This window comes from Neovison vison, chromosome 1 (assembly GCF_020171115.1).
Source record: "Neovison vison isolate M4711 chromosome 1, ASM_NN_V1, whole genome shotgun sequence".
Taxonomy (NCBI): Eukaryota; Metazoa; Chordata; class Mammalia; order Carnivora; family Mustelidae; genus Neogale; species Neogale vison.
The window spans coordinates 165,479,048-165,504,176 of record NC_058091.1 but is presented as its reverse complement, the minus strand read 5'-3'; the positions used below and the strand labels follow the sequence as shown (position 1 = coordinate 165,504,176).

The 25,129-nt window shown below is 48.5% G+C and overlaps 1 protein-coding gene across 1 annotated transcript; it reads left to right on the top strand.

Annotated features, from left to right (window-relative positions):
* The first annotated feature begins 806 nt into the window (after positions 1–806).
* LOC122915401 (H-2 class I histocompatibility antigen, Q10 alpha chain-like) lies at positions 807–24,182 on the top strand. Its single transcript, XM_044262213.1, has 8 exons — positions 807–1,056; positions 4,006–4,113; positions 19,236–19,496; positions 20,481–20,756; positions 22,651–22,926; positions 23,040–23,144; positions 23,493–23,525; positions 23,769–24,182. Exons 1-8 carry the CDS (start codon positions 1,008–1,010, stop codon positions 23,825–23,827), a joined length of 1,167 nt encoding a protein of 388 aa, XP_044118148.1. The 5' UTR covers positions 807–1,007; the 3' UTR covers positions 23,828–24,182.
* The last annotated feature ends 947 nt before the right edge of the window (positions 24,183–25,129 follow it).

Here is a 25,129-nt window from a genome sequence, read left to right as displayed (position 1 = left end):
TATTCTTTCTTCCATGGCAATCAGTCATTTGCATAAGTTCAATAAGAATCTGTTCTCTTTGCAACAGGATACCATTGGAAACATGGGTTATTTTACCAAGGCTTTGACTGGGATGTCATATTTGAAAAGACTCAGATATGACCAGACAGTTTAAAGGAACTAAGGTTGACTTTATGAAACCTGGAGCTGTAAAGCCCTTTGGAACTTTTGGCCTGATACCTTGCTTACAGAGTTCCCAGCAACCTTACCAGGTGAATAAAGAATGTCATTCCTTGGTAGGTGCAGAGCCTCAGAAGAATTCGCCCAAGTCGGCCGGTATTGGCGTGAAATAAAGCTTTGCTTGACCTTCTCTTTGTATCAGTCTCGTCCTTTTGTCTACGGACCCTTTCAGTAACAGAAACCCCCCAGGTGAAAACTATTATCCAAAACATGAGGGTTCCTGGTGAGAATTCAGGGGTCTGTGAACCTGGATGGAAAAATAACCTTTATTTTCTCCAACCTTTAGCAGAGATTGAGCCGTTCTTCCCACCGTGAACGGGGGTAGCAAAGCTCGGCAGTATTAGCAAGACCTGCGCTTCCCTCCCCAGTGGAAACCACAGGTGTTTCCGAATTTCAAGATGGCTGTTGCAAACGCCTGCTGGGTAGAGCAGGCGGATGCTGAGGGAAGCCTGAGCCAAGCAGAGCGGGGCGGGGCAGAGCGGAACCGGAGCCCCGCGGAGCAGAGAGGGGCGGGGCGGAGCAGCCCAATCGCTGTCGGAGCTGAGCCTGGGCTGAGCAGAGCGGGGCGGGGCAGAGCTGAGCGAGGACGCAGCGGGTCAGCTGAGGTCGCGCCAGCGCCCCATTACGGACCCGCGCGCTAGCTCTCCAGGTTTAGCGCCAGCACACCCCACCCAGCACAGCTGAGGACCGACTCCGGGGAAATCGACGCCCGGGGGCTGCTCGCCAGGCTGGCTGACCCGAGCTCGCGGGTCCTCGGGGGCGCGCGCGCCTGGACGCCGCCGCGGACGATGCTGCTGCTCCTGCAGCTGTGGTGTCTAATGCCGGAGAGCGCGCCAGGTGATGGGGCGGAGAGGCGGGGGCCCTGTGGCAGAACCCCAGGGGACGCCCGGCAGCGCGTGGTTGGGGCGATCGGAGGCCACTTCCCGGTTTGGAGAGCGGGGCGGGTGAGAGCCGACCCAGGCCCGCAGGTGGCGTGGAGCCCTGGGTTAGCGCCCACGTTTGGGGCTTCCCACTGTGGCACCCGCGTCTGGCTTAGAGCCCTGCGGGAAGCCGGCGGGACGCGGAGGGCTGGCGGTGACGCCGGCCAGGACGCGGCCGGTGCCCTAGCTTCTTGGGGGTCCCCGTGGGAACCCCCGTTGGACGCCGCTCGGTTCCTGGGGCTGGGTCATCCCGGGAGGCCCTGGGGATGGGGGCAGAAATCAGAGAAGCAGGCACGTCCCCTTGCCAGCTAGCTCGGGCAGGCTCCCGCCCTTCACGGTGGGTGTCCCTGGAGGCTTGACGAGGCGGTCTCGGGTTACCAGGGCGTCCCCTGAGGTGGGGTGGGGGAGGGGCGGGAACAGGTGCAACGAGGGTTTCTCTGACCTGGCCCGGAATTTCCATTCTTTCCCAGTTTTAATTCTTCTGACATTGCTACCCGAGCCTGACCTCATCCTGGATTTCCCCACCGCTGCCCTGGGGCCTCGCCCTCCTGCCACACAGATGCTGGAACGCTTATCAGCACAGATGGGGAAGTGTCCACTATCACAGTAATACCAAGAGGGGGTCACTCTCAGGCTCAACTCTTTGAAGTGCTTCACATACAAGAAGCCATTTCAACTCACAAAGCAGTCCTCAATTTAATATTTACAAGTTTAAACTAGGGCCCAGGGAGGATGCTTCTGGCAGGATCTAAAGTCGGAGTTCTGAGCCTTTTTTATGGCTTGGACCCGGTCTCAGAATGTTTTTAATGCATAAAATGAAATACATGGTGGGGGGGGGTGCCTGAGTTGTTAAGTCATTTAAGCTTGGGAGTCTTGATGTCCATTCTTGATTTCTGCTCAGGTCATGATCTCAGGGTTCTGAGATGGAGCCCCCATAAGACTCCCCAGGAGTGCGAGGTGGAGCCTGCTTCAGATTCTCACTCTCCGGCTCTCTCTGCCCCTTCCCTTCTAGCGTGCTGTCTAAATAAACAAACATGAATAAGTAAATAGAAATATATAGGCTTACAAAGGAATCTAATTATGTTTCTATAAAGCTATTAAAAAATTTTAATATAGTAGTTAATAGAATTTAACTAGAAATACAAATGTGTGAGGTGTAGTATGTGTGCTACTAAGTTAACACCTTAAGTTATAGCCCTAAATAGCAACAATTCCCAGAACTGGGAACCAGTGAGAGCAGAGCATATGTCCAGGTGTCTGCAACAACTGTCATGCGATTCAGAAGCACCTGTGGCTTCTGTCCAAATCCAAAGCACGGGTCCTGCTAATCCAGCACAGCTTTGTTGCCTTCACCATAGGAGAAAGGCTAAGTTTCAGCCAGAGGTTAGTGAAAGTCAAGAGGTTCTTTATTCCTTCCAAGCTGAGGCTCCTGAAGTCAACAGGACGGACACACAGGATTCAGCCCTCAGCGACCCATGGAAAACATTTGAAAGAGAATCACCTTGGATATCTGGAAAGATTGAGGGAGAGTTCAGTCCTTGGAACAGGACCCCAGGGGCATGGGCCACTGTGTCTCTGGGCCAAGACTGTGTTGGTTTTCAGGTTCACACAGTCCCCACAACTCTCCCTTGGTGTAATATAGGGGCATATAGGTGATTCCAATCCTGTGTGGCAGAGATGGTCAAGGGTGTTTGCACATAGGCCCTGTCATCTTATGGAGGGATTGACCAGGGCTGACCTAAGGAGTCGGGACCCCAAGCCGAGGAGAAGGAGGGAAGAGATAACCCCAGGGTGTACTAAACCGTAGGAGAGAGATGGCACATGGAGGGGAGGTAGCCAGAAGAAGGCCCCCTCACAACATTCCTGGGTGCCCGGCTTTCATTTCCAAAGCTAGAGATGAGGAAGTGGCTTTCATGGAGCAGGTATCATGAGTGCTGCAGCAGGGAAGTTTGAAGTGGCTCAACCTTTAGAATCACCCAGAGGGCTTATTGAACTACAGAAAGCTGGACCCCCCCTCACCCCCAGCCAGAGTTTCAAATTCAGTAGGGCTAGGTTGGGTCCTGCAAATTTGCATTTCTAGCAAGTTCCCAGGTGGCACTGAGGCAGGTGGTCCTGTAACCACACTAGATTGATTAGCCTAGAATGTTCTTCCCTCCTTACCCAGCCCCCTGCCTCGTAACTCACAGCTGTTGAGGTCCCCTCTAGGTTTCAGCTTAGAAGGCCCCTGACCCCAGCACCTTCCCACCCCAAGGTATTCTGGCTGGGACTTCCTGCGCCATGGCACTCATCAGCTCTGCTCAGCTTATTGGACCTACTTGTTTGTTGTGTCCTCCCTGTCAGACCTGAGCTTTTTTAGGCCCATGATGGTCTTGGTTTATCTCTGTCCTGACATCCACCCCCCACCTAGCTCAGTGCCTGACTTGTAATAGGTGCTCACCAGCTGTTCGCCACATGGGTAATGCTAGGACACAGCTGAGCAAGTGGACAGAGCTGGGCAGGACCAAGCAGAACATCCAAGAGGGGCTGGAATAGCTGGGTGGGGAACCTCTGGCAGAGGTAGGGGCAACTCAGCCCTGGCTTCCAGGTAGGCGCCATCAGGGCCTACCTCACAGGAATACAGTAAAAAATGCCACAAATCAATATTTCTAAAGCTCTGGCACCAAGACCCAGAACTCAGCCCTGTTGGTTTTATACCTCCATGCTGAAGAAGTTTCTAGTCAATCCTGAGACAAGGCTTCCCTATCCCTCTTCCCTTCCAGCGTGCCTCTGTTCATCATTTCATACCATCTCTCTAAGCAGAGACAAGGATGTGTAACATATTTATGCCTTGAGAATCATACTTCCCTTTTCCATTTCCCCCTTGCAGAGAGCCCCTGGGGGTTGCCCGTGGTGGCCGATGGCCCAGCTTCCTTAGCGAAGATGGTGATGGCAGAACTAGTCAACCTGAAGTTAGAAAACAAGCCATGGCCTGGAGGTAAGGGATTGCCCACCTGCTGACAAAGGGGCAAGATGGCAGAGGCCAGGGGCCCCCAGTGATGCAGGAGGGCACCTCCACATCTGGGAATCTGGTAGGCTGTCTTTGCCCTGGTGGGGGACACAGAGGCCAGACCCTCTGAAGGGTGCCCCAGGGGGTTTCTTCACTCCAGCTCTCTTTTTCCCATCCCCACCTCTCCTTTCCAGATAGGAAAGGATGAAGGCTAAGCACATGATATCTGCAGAGCCCTTTCTCCCTGCCTGTACTTCTTTATATTTATTAGCTCACTGAACGCTCCAGCACTGTGGAACAGGTCAAGTAATTGCCCTCGCCTACATATGAGGAAATCAAAGCCTGGAGCTGTGCAACAGAGCCACACAGCTAGAGAGTGGCAATGCCACGTGGGTTGTAGGAAAGGGGTGGGGCACCTCCCTCCCCCACCAGTCAGAGAAAGAGGGAAGCTGTGTGAAAGAGGGCAGGACTGCCCCTTTCTTGTGGGGCTGGCGAACTGGCTCAGTGACCAGGACACAGCAGTGACGGAAGAAGGGGGGGGGCTGATGACATGGGGCCTGAGGCAGCGACGGGCATGTCACAGCATGTCACAGCATAAGCAGATTCCTGTGGACACCTGCCATGTGGCCCCCACTTCCTCCTGCTGTGGTCTTACTGTGGCCGGCACTAACCCCAGGCTAGTAGGGATGCTCCCCCCGAAAACTACAGAGGTAGCCTAATGATTCCTCAACTGCTTTTGCCGCACTCAGGGCTGGAGCACCAGGCATGAGGATCTGTCTTGGATCCAGTTAGCTAGGAGGAACCTAGTTCCAGCTCATACTGTCCTCCCGGAGCAAAAAGAGAGGTATGGGCAGCCTGGGAGCACCTCCCACCCAGAGGGCAGGCCAGGCTCCCAGGACCGTCTAGTAGGCAGAGTAGACAGCAGTGGGATTTTCAGGGAAGAAGGAATGGGTAGCCCCCTGATAGGGTCTGTGGAAGGCAATAGCTGCAAGCCAGCTGGATGAGGGGCCACAATCATGAATTTGTCCTTGAATTGTCCCCTGACTCCTGGTATGGGCCCCAGATGCCAGGGTGTGGACCATGGGTGAAGTAGTCCAAGGCATAGCAGATGCCAGAAACCAGAACCTCCCTGGCAGGGAGAGGTAGGCCAGAGGCTGTATCCAGGCCATTCCAGGAACCATCTGGACAAGCCTAGGAAGGACTTGGGAGTCAACCCATTCTTTCCCCACTGCTGCTAACATCTACAGCTCCTGAGTCACACCACCATTTTATTTTTCTCCCATGTTACTGCAAAAGCCTCGGATCATCAGAAGAATACTGCTGCCCCCAGGACCTTTCCACTAGCTTTCCCTTCTGCAGACCCAGAAAGCTCTCTTCTAGACCTTTACATGGCTCCTTCAGGTCTTTATTCAGGAGTCTCCTTGGGGGTGGAGGGGGGCTTCCCTGTCCATTCTATCTAAAATATTTTTTCCAATTTATTTATTTTCAGAAAAACAGTATTCATTATTTTTTTCACCACACCCAGTGCTCCATGCAAGCCGTGCCCCCTATAGTACCCACCAAATGGTACCCCAAGCTCCCAACCCCCCCGCCACTTCAAACCCCTCAGATTGTTTTTCAGAGTCCATAGTCTCTCATGGTTCACCTCCCCTTCCAATTTACCCAAAAGCACATACCCTCCCCAATGTCCATAACCCTACCCCCCTTCTCCCAACCCCCCTCCCCCCAGCAACCCACAGTTTGTTTCATGAGATTAAGAGTCACTTATGGTTTGTCTCCCTCCCTATCCCATCTTGTTTCATGGATTCTTCTCCTACCCACTTAAGCCCCCATGTTGCATCACCACTTCCTCATATCAGGGAGATCATATGATAGTTGTCTTTCTCCGCTTGACTTATTTCGCTAAGCATGATACGTTCTAGTTCAATCCATGTTGTCGCAAATGGCAAGATTTCGTTTCTTTTGATGGCTGCATAGTATTCCATTGTGTATATATACCACATCTTCTTGATCCATTCATCTGTTGATGGACATCTAGGTTCTTTCCATGGTTTGGCTATTGTGGATATTGCTGCTATAAACATTCGGGTGCACATGCCCCTTTGGATCACTACGTTTGTATCTTTACGGTAAATACCCAGTAGTGCAATTGCTGGGTCATAGGGCAGTTCTATTTTCAACATTTTGAGGAACCTCCATGCTGTTTTCCAGAGTGGTTGCACCAGCTTGCATTCCCACCAACAGTGTAAGAGAGTTCCCCTTTCTCCCCATCCTCGCCAGCATCTGTCATTTCCTGACTTGTTGATTTTAGCCATTCTGACTGGTGTGAGGTGATATCTCATTGTGGTTTTGATTTGTATTTCCCTGATGCCGAGTGATATGGAGCACTTTTTCATGTGTCTGTTGGCCATCTGGATGTCTTCTTTGCAGAAACGTCTGTTCATGTCCTCTGCCCATTTCTTTTTTTTTTTTTCTTTCAATTTATTTATTTTCAGAAAAACAGTATTCATTATTTTTTCACCACACCCAGTGCTCCATGCAAGCCGTGCCCTCTATAATACCCACCACCTGGTACCCCAACCTCCCACCCCCCCGCCACTTCAAACCCCTCAGACTGTTTTTCAGAGTCCATAGTCTCTCATGGTTCACCTCCCCTTCCAATTCACCCAAATTCCCTACTCCTCCCTAACGCCCCTTGTCCTCCATGCTATTTGTTATGCTCCACAAATAAGTGAAACCATATAATTGACTTTCTCTGCTTGACTGATTTCACTCAGCATAATCTCTTCCAGTCCCGTCCATGTTGCTACAAAAGTTGGGTATTCATCTTTTCTGATGGAGGCATAATACTCCATAGTGTATATGGACCACATCTTCCTTATCCATTCATCCGTTGAAGGGCATCTTGGTTCTTTCCATAGTTTGGCGACTGTGGCCATTGCTGCTATAAACATTGGGGTACAGATGGCCCTTCTTTTCACATCTGTATCTTTGGGGTAAATACCCAGGAGTGCAATTGCAGGGTCATAGGGAAGCTCTATTTTTAGTTTCTTGAGGAATCTCCCCACTGTTCTCCAAAGAGGCTGCACCAACTTGCATTCCCACCAACAGTGGAAGAGGGTTCCCCTTTCTCCACATCCTCTCCAACACATGTTGTTTCCTGTTCTGTTAATTTTGGCCAATCTAACTGGTGTAAGGTGATATCTCAATGTGGTTTTAATATGAATCTCCCTGAGGGCTAATGATGATGAGTATTTTTTCACGTGTCTGATAGCCATTTGTATGTCTTGATTGGAGAAGTGTCTGTTCATATCTTCTGCCCATTTTTTGATGTGTTTATCTGTTTCGTGTGTGTTGAGTTTGAGGAGTTCATGATAGATCCTGGATATCAACCTTTTGTCTGTACTGTCATTTGCAAATATCTTCTCCCATTCCGTGGGTTGCCTCTTTGTTTTTTTGACTGTTTCCTTTGCTGTGCAGAAGCTTTTGATTTTGATGAAGTCCCAGAAGTTTATTTTCGCTTTTGTTTCCTTTGCCTTTGGAGACATATCTTGAAAGAAGTTGCTGTGGCTGATATCAAAGAGATTACTGCCTATGTTCTCCTCTAAGATTCTGATGGATTCCTGTCTCACGTTGAGGTCTTTTATCCATTTTGAGTTGATCTTTGTGTACGGTGTAAGAGAATGGTTGAGTTTCATTTTCTACATATAGCTGTCCAGTTTTCCCAGCACCATTTATTGAAGAGACTGTCTTTTTTCCACTGTATATTTTTTCCTGTTTTGTCGAAGATTAATTGACCATAGAGTTGAGGGTCCATATCAGGGCTCTCTACTCTGTTCCACTGGTCTATGTGTCTCTTTTTATGCCAGTACCATGCTGTCTTGGTGATCACAGCTTTGTAATAAAGCTTGAAATCAGGTAAGGTGATGCCGCCAGCTTTATTTTTGTTTTTCAACATTTCCTTAGCGATTCGGGGTCTCTTCTGCTTCCATACAAATTTTAGGATTATTTGCTCCAGCTCTTTGAAGAATGCTGGTGGAATTTTGATCGGAATGGCATTAAAAGTATAGATTGCTCTAGGCAGTATAGACATTTTAACAATGTTTATTCTTCCGATCCAAGAGCATGGAATGGTCTTCCATCTTTTTGTGTCTTCTTCAATTTCTTTCACGAGTGTTCTATAGTTCCTCAAGTACAGATCCTTTACCTCTTTAGTTAGGTTTATTCCCAGGTATCTTATGGTTCTTGGTGCTATAGTAAATGGAATCGATTCTCTAATTTCCCTTTCTGTATTTTCATTGTTAGTGTATAAGAAAGCCACTGATTTCTGCACATTGACTTTGTATCCTGCCACGTTGCTGAATTGCTGTATGAGTTCTAGTAGTTTGGGGGTGGAGTCTTTTGGGTTTTCCATATAAAGAATCATGTCATCTGTGAAGAGAGAGAGTTTGACTTCTTCATTACCAATTTGGATACCTTTTATTTCTCTCTGTTGTCTGATTGCTGTTGCTAGGGCTTCTAATACTATGTTGAACAAGAGTGGTGAAAGTGGGCATCCTTGTCTTGTTCCTGATCTCAATGGGAAGGCTGCAAGCTTTTTCCCATTGAGGATGATATTTGCTGTGGGTCTTTCATAGATAGATTTGATGAGGTTCAGGAATATTCCCTCTATCCCTATACTTTGAAGCGTTTTAATCAGGAACGGATGTTGGATTTTGTCAAATGCTTTTTCTGCATCAATTGAGAGGACCATGTGGTTCTTCACTCTTCTCATATTAATTTGTTGTATCACATTGATTGATTTGCGAATGTTGACCATCCTTGTAGCCCCCTCTGCCCATTTCTTGATTGGATTATTTGTTCTTTGGGTGTTGAGTTTGTTAAGTTCTTTATAGATTTTGGACACTAGTCCTTTATCTGATATGTCGTTTGCAAATATCTTCTCCCATTCTGTCAGTTGTCTTTTGATTTTGTTAACTGTTTCCTTTGCTGTGCAAAAGCTTTTGATCTTGATGAAATCCCAATAGTTCATTTTTGCCTTTGCTTCCCTTGCCTTTGGCGATGTTCCTAGGAAGATGTTGCTGCGGCTGAGGTCGAAGAGGTTGCTGCCTGTGTTCTCCTCAAGGATTTTGATGGATTCCTTTCTCACACTGAGGTCCTTAATCCATTTTGAGTCTATGTTTGTGTGTGGTATAAGGAAATGGTCCAATTTCATTTTTCTGCACGTGGCTGCCCAATTTTCCCAACACCATTTATTGAAGAGGCTGTCTTTTTTCCATTGGACATTCTTTCCTGCTTTGTCAAAGATTAGTTGACCATAGAGTTGAGGGTCTATTTCTGGGCTCTCTATTCTGTTCCATTGATCTATGTGTCTGTTTTTGTGCCAGTACCAAGCTGTCTTGATGATGACAGCTTTGTAATAGAGCTTGAAGTCCGGAATTGTGATGCCACCAACTTTGTCTTTCTTTTTCAATATCCCTTTGGCTATTCGAGGTCTTTTCTGGTTCCTTATAAATTTTTAAATTATTTGTTCCATTTCTTTGAAAAAGATGGATGGTACTTTGATAGGAATTGCATTAAATGTGTAGATTGCTTTAGGTAGCATAGATATTTTCACAATATTTATTCTTCCTTTTTTTTTTTAATATTTTATTTACTTATTTGACAGACAGAGATCACAAGATCACAAGTAGGCAGAGAGGCAGGCAGAGAGAGAGGAGGAAGCAGGCTCCCCACTGAGCAGAGAGCCCGATGCGGGGCTCAATCCCAGGACCCTGGGATCATGACCTGAGCCAAAGGCAGAGGCTTTAACCCACTGAGCGACCCAGGTGCCCCACAATATTTATTCTTCCAATCCAGGAGCATGGAACATTTTTCCATTTCTTTGTGTCTTCCTCAATTTCTTTCATGAGTACTTTATAGTTTTCTGAGTATAGATTCTTAGCCTCTTTGGTTAGGTTTATTCCTAGGTAACTTATGGTTTGGGGTGCAATTGTAAATGGGATGGACTCCTTAATTTCTCTTCCTTCTGTCTTGTTGTTGGTGTAGAGAAATGCAACTGATTTCTGTGCATTGATCTTATATCCTGACACTTTACTGAATTCCTGTACAAGTTCTAGCAGTTTTGGAGTGGAGTCTTTTGGGTTTTCCACATAGAGTATCATATCATCTGCGAAGAGTGATAATTTGACTTCTTCTTTGCCGATTTGGATGCCTTTAATTTCCTTTTGTTGTCTGATTGCTGAGGCTAGGACTTCTAGTACTATGTTGAATAGCAGTGGTGATAATGGACATCCCTGCCGTGTTCCTGACCTTAGTGGAAAAGCTTTCAGTTTTTCTCCATTGAGAATGATATTTGCGGTGGGTTTTTCATAGATGGCTTTGATGATATTGAGAAATGTGCCCTCTATCCCTACACTTTGAAGAGTTTTGATCAGGAAGGGATGCTGTCCTTTGTCAAATGCTTTTTCAGCATCTATTGAGAGTATCATATGGTTCTTGTTCTTTCTTTTATTGATGTGTTGTATCACATTGACTGATTTGCGGATGTTGAACCAACCTTGCAGCCCTGGGATAAATCCCACTTGGTCGTGGTGAATAATCCTTTTAATGTACTGTTGAATCCTATTGGCTAGTATTTTGGTGAGAATTTTCGCATCTGTGTTCATCAAGGATATTGGTCTATAGCTCTCTTTTGATGGGATCCTTGTCTGGTTTTGGGATCAAGGTGATGATCATAAAATGAGTTTGGAAGTTTTCCTTCCATTTCTATTTTTTGGAACAGTTTCAGGAGAATAGGAATTAGTTCTTCTTTAAATGTTTGGTAGAATTCCCCCGGGAAGCCGTCTGGCCCTGGGCTTTTGTTTGTTTGGAGATTTTTGATGACTGTTTCAATCTCCTTACTGGTTATGGGTCTGTTCAGGCTTTCTATTTCTTCCTGGTTCAATTCTGGTAGTTTATATGTTTCTAGGAATGCATCCATTTCTTCCAGATTGTCAAATTTGTTGGCGTAGAGTTGCTCATAGTATGTTCTTATAATAGTTTGTATTTCTTTGGTTTTAGTTGTGATCTCTCCTCTTTCATTCATGATTTTATTTATTTGGGTCCTTTCTCTTTTCTTCTCTTTTTTCTTTTCTCTTTTCTTTTTTTTTTTCTCTTTTCTTTTTGATAAGTCTGGCCAGGGGGGTTATCAATTTTATTAATTCTTTCAAAGAACCAGTTCCTAGTTTGGTTGATTTTTTTCTATTGTTTTATGGGTTTCTATTTCATTGATTTCTGCTCTGATCTTTATGATTTCTCTTCTCCTGCTGGGTTTAGGGTTTCTTTCTTGTTCTTTCTCCAGCTCCTTTAGGTGTAGATTTAGGTTGTGTACCTGAGACCTTTCTTGTTTCTTGAGAAAAGCTTGTACCGCTATATATTTTCCTCTCAGGACTGCCTTTGTTGTGTCCCACAGATTTTGAACTGTTGTATTTTCATTATCATTTGTTTCCATGATTTTTTTCAATTCTTCTTTAATTTCCCGGTTGACCCATTCATTCTTTAGAAGGATGCTGTTTAGTCTCCATGTATTTGGGGTCTTTCCAAACTTCCTCTTGTGGTTGAGTTCTAGCTTCAGAGCATTGAGGTCTGAAAATATGCAGGGAATGATCCCAATCCTTTGATACTGTTTGAGTCCTGATTTAGGACCGAGGATGGGATCTATTCTGGAGAATGTTCCATGTGCACTAGAGAAGAATGTGTATTCTGTTGCTTTGGGATGAAATGTTCTGAATATATCTGTGATGTCCATCTCATCCAGTGTATCATTTAAGGCCTTTATTTCCCTGTTGATCTTTTGCTTGGATGATCTGTCCATTTCAGTGAGGGGGAAATTAACATCCCCTACTATTATTGTATTATTGTTGATGTGTTTCTTTGATTTTGTTATTAATTGGTTTATATAGTTGGCTGCTCCCACATTGGGGGCATAGATATTTAAAATTGTTAGATCTTCTTGTTGGACAGACCCTTTGAGTATGATATAGTGTCCTTCCTCATCTCTTATTATAGTTTGGCTTAAAATCTAATTGATCTGATATAAGGATTGCCACTCCTGCTTTCTTCTGATGTCCATTAGCATGGTAAAATCTTTTCCACCCCCTCACATTAAATCTGGAGGTGTCTTTGGGCTTAAAATGAGTTTCTTGGAGGCAACATATAGATGGATTTTGGTTTTTTATCCATTCTGATACCCTGTGTCTTTTGATTGGGGCATTTAGCCCATTAACATTCAGGGTAACTATTGAGCGATATGATTTTAGTGCCATTGTATTGCCTGTAAGTTGACTGTTACTGTTTATTGTCTCTGTTCCTTTCTGATCTACCACTTGTAGGCTCTCTCTTTGCTTAGAGGACCCCTTTCAGTATTTCCTGTAGAGCTGGTTTGGTGTTTGCAAATTCTTTCAGTTTTTGTTTGTCCTGGAAGCTTTTAATCTCTCCTTGTATTTTCAATGATAGCCTAGCTGGATATAGTATTCTTGGCTGCATGTTTTTCTCGTTTAATGCTCTGAAAATATCATGCCAGCTCTTTCTGGCCTGCCAGGTCTCTGTGGATAAGTCAGCCGCCAATCTAATACTTTTACCATTGTATGTTACATACTTCTTTTCCCGGGCTGCTTTCAGGATTTTCTCTTTGTCACTAAGGCTTGTAAATTTTACTATTAGGTGACAGGGTGTGGGCCTATTCTTACTGATTTTGAGGGGCGTTCTCTGAACCTCCTGAATTTTGATGCTCGTTCCCTTTGCCATATTGGGGAAATTCTCCCCAATAATTCTCTCCAGTATACCTTCTGCTCCCCTCTCTCTTTCTTCTTCTGGAATCCCAATTATTCTAATGTTGTTTCGTCTTATGGTGTCACTTATCTCTCGAATTCTCCCCTTATGGTCCAGTAGCTGTTTGTCCCTCTTTTGCTCAGCTTCTTTATTCTCTGTCATTTGGTCTTCTATATTGCTAATTCTTTCTTCTGCCTCATTTATCCTAGCAGTGAGAGCCTCCATTTTTTATTGAACCTCATTAATAGCTTTTTTGATTTCAACTTGGTTAGATTTTAGTTCTTTTATTTCTCCAGAAAGGGCTTTTATATCTCTGGAGAGGGTTTCTCTAATATCTTCCATGCCTTTTTCGAGCCTGGCTAGAACCTTGAGAATTGTCATTTTGAACTCTAGATCTGACATATTACCAATGTCTGTACTGATTAGGTCCCTAGCCTTCGGTACTGCCTCTTGTTCTTTTTTTTGTGGTGAATTTTTCCGCCTTGTCATTTTGTCCAGCTAAGAGTATATGAAGGAGCAAGTAAAATACTAAAAGGGTGGCAACAATCCCAGGAAAATATGCTTTAACCAAATCAGAAGAGATCCCAAATCGTGAGGGGGGAGAAATCTGGGATTTCTCCCCCTTCCTGATTGGGTGAGGGATCTCCTCTGATTGGGATCTCTTCTCATTGGGATCTCCCAATCTCTTCTGATTGGGATCTCTTCTGATTTGGGGATAAAAAGAGGTTTAAAAAGAAAGAAAGAAAAAAAAGAATTAAAAAAAGAGATTGAATTAAAAATTCAATCAAGAATTTAAAAAAGAATTAAAAAAAGAGATTGAAGAGATTGGGATCTCTTCTGATTTGGGGATAAAAAGAGGTTCAAAAATAAAAAAAAAAAAGAATTCAAAAATAGAAAATGAATAAGGAAAAGTATACAAAAGAAAAAATATATATATTAGATAAACTAGTTTAAAAACGTTAAAAAAGAAAAGGGTAAAAGTTAAAAAAAATTTTAGCAGTAGAAGAGAAAAAAAGATGAAAAAGAAAAAAATTAAATTAACTGCAAGACTAAAAAATCACAGGGAGAAAGCCATGAGTTCCGTGGTTTGTTTTCTCCTCCTCTGGAATTCTGCTGCTCTCCTTGGTATTGCAACTGCACTTCTTGGTAGGTGAACTTGGTCTTGCCTGGATTTCTTGTTGATCTTCTGGGGGAGGGGCCTGTTGTAGTGATTCTCAAGTGTCTTTGCTCCAGGCGGAATTGCACGGTCCTTACCAGGGGCCGGGCTGATCAGCTAGGCTTTGCTTTCAGGAGCTTTTGTTCCTTGAGCGCTTTCCGGAGGACGGGAATACAAATGGCGGCCTCCTGGGAGGAGCTGAGAGCCCGGGGCCCGCTCCCCAGCAGCGCCCTCAGCGAACAGCTCCCAGTAACTCCCGTCTGCCTAACCTCCGGCCGCGCTCCAAGCTCACCAAGCCTGCGACCGGTTCAAGGCAGCACCAAGCTGTGAGCTTACTGTCGGCTCTGTCTCTGTAGCCGGCTTTCCCGTTCCAATACCTGCAAGCTCTGCAACACTCAGACACCCCCGATCCTTCTGTGACCCTGCGAGACCTGAGGCCACGCCAACCCCGCGTGGGCTTCGCCCCGGTTTAGCCTCTGGAGTGATGTCCCTCAGCGGAACAGACTTTTAAAAGTCCTGATTTTGTGCTCCGTTGCTCCACCGCTTGCTGGGAGCCGGCCTCTCCCCCGGGGGTCTATCTTCCCGTCGCTTTGGATTCACTTCTCCGCCAGTCCTACCTTTCAGAAAGTGGTTGTTTTTCTGTTTCTAGAACTGCTGTTCTTCTCTTCGATCTGCCGATGGATTTGCAGGTGTTTGCAATCTCTAGATAAGCTCTCTAGCTGATCTCCTGCTAGCTGAAGTAGTCTCAGTCTGCTACTTCTCCGCCATCTTGACTCCTCCTCCATTCTATCTAAAATTTTAAACCCACCCTTAACACGTTGTATGTCTCTGCTTTATATATTTATTTATTTATTTTCTTTTTGGTCTCCTCAGAGCTTACTGCTGGCCAGTCTGTCGTACATTTTATTCATTTATCTTGCTTATCCTGCATTCATGGGAGCTTCCTAAGAGCATGCACTTGGGGCCATTGTGCTTTCCCAGCATCCCCAGGGCTTCTGAGAGGGCCAGATAAACAGCAGGTGCTCAGAAGGTACTTGCTGGTGGGGCAAAAGGGAGGGCCCTGCCTGGCCATATGGGCAAGGCTGGGCAGAGCTGAGCCCATTGAAACCATGTCCAGGGAGGTGTCTGTGGAGGGCAAAGAGTGGGGAGATGCCGTGGGGAGAGGGCTGCTTGTGTGTGCCCCTACACAGTGTCAGCCCTTCGTGGGTTCACTAAAGGGCAGATGCGGCCCAGGGGGCATTGTGAGAACCTGGGTATGCTGTCCGGCCCTGCTTTTTGCTACTTGGCAGGCGACTTTGCATCTTTGGGGTTCAGTTTCCCCATTAGTCATAGATTGGCATAGCAGTACCTGCCCGATAAAATCGTTATGAGGGTTAATGGAGCCAAAATTTTGTAAAGTGCTTGGGACAGGGCCCAGCACCTACGTGCTTTAGAACTATTTTGTAACTTTACAAAATAATACATGGGTAGACATCCTCTCATTTTTAACCAGAAGTCACTGGCTGTTAAAGCAAGTTAACAGTCATAAATAGTCACATGATCTAGCAAGGAAATTGTGTATCTGTCCCAGAAGAACAACCAGATGTATGTTGCTCCCTTCCCTGCAGGCCTGAACTTGGCTCACTTGTCCTTTCCCACCTCCTCACACTGAGGGAAGAGCTTATCAGCACCTCTGTGGCCTCTTTGCTTCAGTAGTGGGAACCCAGGGTCCCTGCGCCCTCACTCAGCATCCACCAGGTCCCCATCTTGGAGGCAGCTTGAAAACTGACACAGCTCTCAAAGGACGTCCTTCCCAGATTGTGCATCCTTCTCTCTATTCCAGGGTAGCAGGACTTCCAGGGTGCCTAGGTTTGAACTGTCCACCAAACTCACAAGACACATCAGACATTGGTCTCATATTATGTGTATTTGTTTTCTATAGCTGCTATAACAAGGGGACCACAACTTTTTAGCTTAAGGACGACACACATTTATTTTCATAGAGTTATGGAAGTCAAAAGTCCAAAATGGGCTTCTCTGGGCTGAGACTAAGGTGCCATGGGACAGCTCCCTACAGAGGCTCTCGGAAAGAACCCATTTCTTTGCCTTTTCCAGCTTCTAGAGCTGCATTCCTTGGCTCATTGCACCTTCCTGCCTCTTTCTCTGTTCCGTTCTCACATCCCCTTCTGTGGTAGTCACAGAGTGTCCTTCTGTGCCCTTTCGTAAGGAAACATTCAGGGCCAGCCTAGACAATCCAGGATATTCTCTGCATCTTAGGCTCCTTAATTTAATCACATCTACAGAATCCCTGTTACCCTATAAGGTAACATTCATAGGTTCCAGGGATGTCTTAGGGGTCCAGAATTCAGCCTACCACACCGTGTGGCCTTAGCTGAGGAGGAGAGAGGACAGAAAGTACAATGTGCATGCTTCCCCATCACCCAGGAGACAATTACCCAAAGACACAGTCTCTTTGCCCCACACTCAGGACAGGCAGCTACTGCAGAGTGGAGCCAAGGACCAGGTAGGTCACCTTAGCATGGAAAAGCCACAGTCTCTGTTCCTAGCAAAGCCTGTGTCCCTGCTCACAGCTCCCAGCCCAGGAACACCCCACTAATCTTAACTCGGTGGTTTGTAAGGAAACAGCACCCTGAGAGTCTGTCATTTCCCAGGAGGCCCACACCAGCCCAGGCCTAATGTCAGCCCTTCACTCCCTTTCAACGTTGATCCCTCTTGCCTCACATGAAAAGTTTCACCAGTGCAAGAAGAGAGCTCCTCATCCTCTTCCTAAGCTTAGGAAAAAACAGGCTCTGGGGAGAGAATCCAGGCTTCTCTTATCTAGTGCATGGCTTTGGTACTGTACTCACCCTTCCCTGGGTCTCAGTTCCTTCCTCTGTGAAATGGGGCCAATCACACCAATGTCCTAGGTTCATAATAAGGATCAACTGCGATAGTGAATGAAAGAAAAGCAGTCAGACTGGTGCAGGACATAGAGCAGTCATTCTCCAAAAGTGACAGCTGTGATCATCATCCTTGCCTTTCATGCTCTTGGGTTTTTTTCCCTCTCAATAAAGGCAGGCAGTACCCACTGTGTGCCAAGCATGATGTTCTCCCCAAGACCCATGGAAACAGTGGTGACACAGTTAGATGTATTGCCTGCCCCCTCAGAACCTACAGTTTCACAGGGAATGCAGAGGCTGCACTGAGGGTTGGCAGGTGAAAGCAGCAGGGCTTCCTGGAGGAAGGGGCACCTGAACTGCAAGCTGAGGGATGAGAGGCATTGGCCAAGAGAAGAGAGGGAGCATGGCTGGGACAGAAGGAACAGCAGGTACAAAGGGCCAGGGCAGAGTTTGCTGTGGCTGCAACGGAGCTTAAAGAGAGCTATGAGGGAGGAGATGTGCTTGACTCCTCCTTTCACATTTGAATGTTCAAATATTGAGCATCTTTTATGTGCCAGAAGCTGTTCTAGGCTGGGAAAGAAGGATCCTTAGAGGAATCTCTGCCCCTGGGCAACTGACATTACAGGGGAGAGACTATTAACAAGAGAAACAGGTAGGGATGCTGGGGTGGTTCAGCGTCTGTCTTTGGCTCAGGTCGTGATCCCAGGGTCCTGGGATTGAATCCTGTATCGGGCTCCATGCCCAGTGAGGAGTCGGCTTCTCCCTCTGCCTGCCGCTCCCCCTGCTTGTGCTCTGTTTCTCTCTCTGTCAAGTAAATAAATAAAATCGGCAAAAAGAGAGAGAAAAGCCAAGTCAAGTGTACATCCTCTATGTGGTGGTAATGCTCCACAGAAACACTAGGGGGAGTGCTGGGAGTGTAAATATTTAATAGAGTGGGCAAGGAAGGCTTCACTGAGAAAAGTAGCATTTGAGCAAAACCTTTTTATTTTATTTATTTATTTGAGAGTGAGTGAGCACAAGCAGAGTGAGGGGCAGAAGCACACTCCCCGATGAGCAGGGAACCGGACATGGGGCTCAATCCCAAGACTCCTGGACTCTGGAATCAATACCTGAACCGAAGCTAAGACAATTAACCAACTGAGCCACCAAAGGGTCCTGAGCAAAACCTTCCTTAATGAAGTAAGGGAGGGGCGCCTGGGTGGCTCAGTTGGTTAAGCATCTGCTTGGGTCATGATCCTGGGATCAAGCCTCATGGCAAGCTCCCTGCTCAGCAGAGGACCTGCTTCTCCCTCTTCCTCTGCCTGCTGCTCTACTTGTGCTATCTCCCTGTCAAATAAATAAGTAAATAAAGTCTTAAAAAAAAAAAAAATGAAGTAAGGGAGGGGCCCCTGGGTGGCTCAGTTGATAAGCATCAGACTCTTGATCTCAGTCCAGGTCTTGATCTCAGGGTCATGAGTTCAAACTCAATATTGCGGTGCACAGTTTAAAAAAAAAAAAAAAAAAAGGAAGGAAAAAAAGAAAAAGAAAATGTGAGCTATGGGTGAGTCTCTGGGAGTGAGCCCCTGAGAAAGGTGGGGTAAGTTTTTTAAAGATACAGCACTTGTTTTTATAGCTTGAGTCAGGGTGAGCTGCTAAATCTCATCTCCAGCACCAAGGTGAATGGATAAGCTGGTGCTTCTAGAGATGGTGGAGAACAAACCTTGAGGCAGCATTTGGACTTAAAGAGATGACTGGCAGTGTCTCCTGTGGGAACAGGAGGGAGTGGGGAATGCAGTCAAGATGCCACCAACTTGGCAGCAGTGGTTCAAGCTAGGAATAGTGGTCTCACTTTATCAGGTAGCTCTGGAGAATGAATAAATCCACAGAAATTAAGCTGCCAAACAACCAGTTTTTTTTTATCATACCTTTGAAACTGTGAGATGGGAAACCAGATAATCACACTTACAGAGAAGAGTGTGAAGTCAGTAAGTAAGTAAAGAGTAAGTAAGCCCTGAGTGAAGGCGGAGGGGCAGAAAACTTCCACAAGCCTAAAGTCCGCAAGACTTACCACATGAACTCTGGACTCGATGTTTGACTGAATGATTGATTCTTTATTTAAACTATTTGGCTACCCTTACTTTTGAACCGAAATCCCCAGTTCTTGCTCTTACTGATGGCAAATACCCTGGTTAGGTTTGCATGGCCATCTCCACCAATCACATAGGCCTGCAGTGTGGCACACTCGTGGCAGGGCACATGAGTCTGACTGTCTTATGTCTTCACAGGGACACACTCTCTCCACTACCACTACCTGGCCTTGTCAGAGCCGGGCCCGGACCTTCCCCAGTTTCTGGCTGTAGGCTACGTGGACGACCAGCCCTTCATCCATTATGACAGTCGTGTGGACAGGGCCAAGCCCCAGGCCCCGTGGATGGCAACTGTGGATGCCCAGTACTGGGAGACAGAGACTCAGAAGCAGAGGGCCTGGGCAAAGGTGCAGCAGGTGGAGACGTGGACCGTGATGGGCTACCACAACCAGAGCACTGGTGCGTCAGAGGCTCCCACTGCCCCACCCCTTTCCTGCACACTCTTCAAGCTGACCCTCTGGGCAGCTATGCCTTTCCATTAGTGGATAGAGGCCGCCCCCCTGAGCCCATAAGAGGGTTCAAGGCATGGCCCTGATGCATAACTCTAACCCCACAGCGAAGCGGGGCCTCCCGGGGCTTCAGAATCTGTTGTGGCTCCAGCAGCCAGCCCATGTGGTCAGCACAGCAAGCTTGTGCCCCACAATGCCTCCCCTTCAGCTGCCTGGGGTTCCAGACTCCTGCAGACTGACAGAGGTTTCCCTCCCTTAAACCCACTACCAGGCTCTCAGACACCACCTCTGCCATGCAGGGTGGGAAGCCACATGAACTTGAAGCAGGCAGACAGCTCAGGGTGGGAGAGAGAACCTAGCTGAGGATTCTGCTCTACCCAGTGCCCGGGAGGAATTTAGGAGCGGTTCCCTCGGGCCACCCCCTCCTCTCAGCAGGGACAAGCTCCCATCCCCTGCTGGCTGCTGCCAGTGCTGCCCTCCTCCCATGCCTGGAAACCCAGTCTTAGGTATAAAAACCAGAGACTGGGAAGAGCTACACAGTAGCCCAGGGGCCCGAGGATAAGCACCCCAGCCACTTTGCTAGCAGCTAGCCTCACATCTGAACATGTCTTTCACATATCTGAATTTGGGGTGTGACCCAGTCTTACCATGAGTATTTCTTGAGGACCTCTTCCAACCATAAAGAGCTGAGTTCTTCTGATGGCTCTAGCTATGAACCCAAGGATTCTCCTGTAAGAGGCCCAAGAAGCCGCTCAGCCCTGGCTGCTCAGCCCTGGCTGCTCATGACAGTTCCCAGGGGAGCCTTCTTTTTTAAACACCGCCACCCTGCCCCTCACCCTTCAGAGGCACCCTCAGGCGCTGGGCTTCTCTCCGGCTCTCACGGATCCAACCCCATAGCGCATGCAAATGGCAGCCTTCTCGCCCACGTATGCAGGCATGCACAGCACCCAGCGGATGTTCGGCTGTGAGATCCAGGAGGACGGCCACACCCATGGCTTCTGGCAGTTTGGCTTCGATGGGCAGGACCACCTGTCACTGGACCTGGAGACTCTGAACTGGGTGTCGGCCAAACCTGCGGCCATGCGGACCAAGAGCTGGTGGGAGACAGAGCGCTGCTACGCTGAGTACGACAAGGCCTACCTGGAAGGCCTCTGCCTCGTTTCCCTGCGCAGGTACCTGGAGCTGGGCGGCCAGAGCCTCACCCGGAAAGGTGAGGTGCAGCTTGTCGCTGCGGGGCCCACACTCCCGTGCTTGAGAGTCTGGGGGCGGAGGCGAGGAGGCAGATTGTGTTCCTCTGTCTCAGCTAAGCCCACTGAGCCCCAGAAAGAAGGCTGACTAGCCGAGGGCTTCCTCATGTAGAGCAGAACTTGATCTCGGGCCCTCATTCCAGGCAAGGTGAACCACACTGTGGTCTTGGTAAGTGAGGCCTTCACTCTAGGCCTCATGTTAATCACCCATAGAGTGAGTATGTTAAATCAGGCAATTCATAAAGCCCTCCAGGGGCTTAACGTCCTGCGGTTCTCCTTCAGAAATGGATCTCAGGTCCCAGGGGATAGCATTCCTCACTAGGCCAGTCCCTGGACTCCTGGGGACTGCCAGGGAAGCTGAGGCCCTTTGCCCCTCTGCCCCCACACACCCTTCATGCTAAACATGCTCCTCAGATCCTAGGTGTGTCCTGTACTTCTCCTGACTCCATCCATCAGGGCTGGCAGGACGGACTGGGATGAACACTAGGGTGTGTGTTGGGGGTGCTGTGGCAGAGGCCTCATCGGCTGCTGGTGGGTGGGGCTGGTCGGAGCATCCAGCACACCATGGATGTCTGGTGACTAAGCAGCGCCATGTGAATCAGCTGAGGCAACAGGGAGGATGGTCCTTGAAGGGAAGGCAGGGTAAATAATATCAAGAGAAGATGTGATTATGAGAGCAGAGTGTGGTGGGTCCCAGCTCAGGCATTGGAGCCTAGCATCCAGAGCCACATCGTGGCTGGCTGTGTGACCCTGGGCGAGTCACTTGCCCTTTCTGTGCCTAGTGTCCTCGTCAGTATTACAGGGATGGTGACAATAGCCTTGTCTCCCGGAAGCACCATACTGGTGTCTTACATGACTGTTGAGCGCTCTTCCAGCGCTCAGGGGATATCATCTACCTGTCACCTGGTGGACCAGGCAGAAATCTCCACAGACACAGAACCAAACAGGATGTGGAGAGAGAGAGTTAAGGAATCGGCTCACGTGACCATGGAGGACCGGGAGTTCCGAGATCTGCGGCTGGCAAGCCAGAGACCCAGGAGAGCCAGTGTTTCAGTTTCAGTCCATAGACAGGAAAAGACTGATGTCCCAGCTGCAGGAGATCAGGCAGGAGGTTAGACTTTCTGTCCTGTTTGGATCCTCAAGTGATTGGAAGGGGCCTCACTCACACGGGAGAACAGTCTGCTTTACCGCATCTACCGATTCAAATGGGCATCTCACCCAGCATAAGGATTGACCAAATGCTGAGGCACTGTGTGGCCCAGTAAATTTGACACATAAAATGAACCATCACACCTGCACAGTGTCATTTGGAACAATGCTGAGAGAAAAAAACAAAGATTCAGGAATCCCCTTCAGGCCCTGAGAGCATGGGGGAGTGTGGATAGGAGTCAGGCTGGGTTTAATTCCGGGCTGACTCTGGAGCTACGCTCACAACCACTTCCTTCCAAAGTGAGGGAAGGACCATCCTTGCCTTCACTCAGCCTCTTGTTAGGCACCTACCATGTGAAGGAGTCATGCGGATGCATGTAGTCTCTGAGAAAACCATAGGGTTTCTGTGAGAAGAAGGGGGTTATCAACATAGGACCCAACAGCCCCACCCAGAACCTTCCCAGAGGTTGGGGGCAGGAAGTCACGTCCTCACTAAGGAATTCCCAGGATTGTGCCCCTTTGGGATGGCTGGCAGTAGGTCATCCCTTCCTCCAACACTGGTTGAATGCCTCACCTGGGGAGAGACCTGGTCTCCAACTCCTCCCTGTCCTCCACCCTGGATGATGCCAGAGGAGCCCAGGATCAAACATGAGGAGTGGGCAGAGAGCAGCCTCTCACCAGCCTTTCTCTCTCGACCTCTCTCTGCAGAGCCGCCCACGGTGCAGGTGACAAGACACACAGCTCGGGATGGCGGCATCACGCTGAAATGCTGGGCCTGGGGCTTCTACCCACGGGACATCTCATTGAGCTGGTGGCTGGGTGAAGAGGAGCTGGTGCTAGAGACTGAGTATGTGGAGACACGCCCCAGTGGAGATGGCACCTACCAGACGTGGGCGGCTGTGCAGGTGCCAGCCAGGATGGAGGACCGGTACACTTGCCATGTGCAACACTCTGGCCTGAACCACACATTCACTGTGACCTGGGGTGAGGAGCTGGACCTGGTGGAGGGGATGTGGAGGAGCAGGGAAGGGTGCCAGGGTCCTTAGAGATAGCCCCATGGTCTGAGGCTGTTGACCCCTCTTCTCTGCCTTCCTCAGAAGCACCCCCTCATCAGTGGATAACCAGTGCTGTGCTTATCCCCATGTTGATCTTTCTCTTGCTGACGGCTGGAGTACTGATCTTCATCAAGCAGTACTCTCAAGGTAGGTAGGAAGAAAAAAGGGTGGAAGAAAAAAAGGTACCCTCACAGCTGGCCAAGCCCTGTAGGGAGAAAGGCTCTTCACCCATCCTTCTAGCAGAACGATTCCCTCTTGGGGAGCAGCAACTACAATTGAGCCGTTGTCCCCCGTCTGTGGAAAAGCCCAAGTACTCCCACCCCATTGCCATCCATCATCCTTGAGGACCCTGCGGATCCTGCAGCCAGGGAAAACCACTAGGCCTGACCCTGGAAGGGCCCTAGAGGGGGAGAAGGAATGGAAGGCAGGGAACGAGAACCGCCTCTGCCTACCACACACCTGATCACTGGTTTTGTGTTCTTTTTCTCCCCACAGCCTGGAATCAGGAATCTTGCAAACGAGCCCCAGGTGATTGTGGGATGGGGAGGGGGAGAGAGGAAGTCCCAGGTGCTCCCAAGCATGGCTACAATGCCTGAGAACCAAAGATGGAGGAAGGGTGGTGGGTGAGAGCTTTCTGTCTCCAGCATGGCCTCATCCCTTGCTCCCTCCCGCTCTCCAGGAGCCAGGTGGAGGGGACAGGGAGCCACACCGATGGCTTTAGGGGAGGGCTGGGGAGCAAGCCAGGTCACCTCCCCACTTCCTCCCCTGCAGGTGGAGAGGACCCTCCAGTGAGCCCAGTGAGAATGGAGGCTGCTCAGCTACTCTGTTGACACACGTTCACAGTCAGGTCAAGGAGGTGTTTTGTGGGGTGTGTGGGGGCCTCCAGGGCACTAGCTGGCTGGCCGCAGTGACCCCACTGTGAAGGGCCCACCCCACCCCAAAACGGAGCCCTCCATGTCTCCGTCAGCCTCACTCCAAGCAGTTTGTGCCACTAAGATCACTTTCTTCATCTTCCTAAAGTCCTTTTCCAAGTCCGTCTCCTGTCCGAGGAGGGCAGGAGTAATTCCTTGGATGGGCTCTCACTGGACGGTTAGCAAGCAGAATGCTTTCCTGTTGTTTTGTTTTGTTTTGTTTTGTTTTTAAAGATTTTATTTATTTGACAGACAGACATCACAAGTAGGCAGAGAGGCAGGCAGGGAGACGGGGAAGCAGGCTCCCCACAGAGCAGAGAGCGTGATGCGGGGCTTGATCTCAGGACCCCGAGATCACGACCCGAGCCCAAGGCAGAGGCTCAACCCACTGAGCCACCCAGGTGCCCCAGAATGCTTTCCTGTTAAGTGTAAATCCCGCTTGAGTCTCTGGGGCTCTCTCTGAGTTGGGCAATGTGATTCTCACCGCCACTTCCCCAGCATGAAAACTGAGGCTCTGGGCGATTAGGGAAGAAGCAGAATGCTGGTCCAGGAGTTAAGGGAGCAGCATCTTGACCCCACCTGTGGGCATCTGGATGCAATGGCCAAATGCCTGCCTCTCTGTGAAGTGTGTTCTTGCGTGAATGTGTATTTTCTTTTGTAAAGGTGATTAAAGTGTTGGGGTCTGTAAGGATGTGTGGTTCTGGGAGCGTGAGGGGGAGGGGGTCCATGATGTACGTGCAGGTGTGTAGGGGTGAGGGTGTGTTGCGGGGGGGGTCTTTGTGTAGCTGAGGACAAGTGCAGAGGGACAGACAGCTGCCCAGGGGCCCGTTAGCAGAGGGCAGCTGGAGGATCAGAAACAATATGGTTAGTATTTTCCATCTGGTCCTTTTGAATGGTTTGAAGTTTTACAATAAGGGACAGAGGAGCTCCACCTTGTCCCATGGAAATGCTTGTTGAGATTCTTGTTAAGGGTGTGTCTGGGGAAAAGTCCAGCTCCACCTCCAATGTTCAGTGGAGCAGAAACCCCATGTCTTCTTTGTGAACAAGAATCTCCTGGGGAGCACACATTCTTGTTTATTCTATTCGGGAAGCAGTTCCGGTCTCGGCCACCTGATGTGCAGGGGGAGGGGACTCTAGAGCCACAGCACTGGGACCACTGCACTGTCATAAAGGACACAAGGTTGGGCCCCCTCCACCTCTCTGGAGGACCCCAAGGTATGA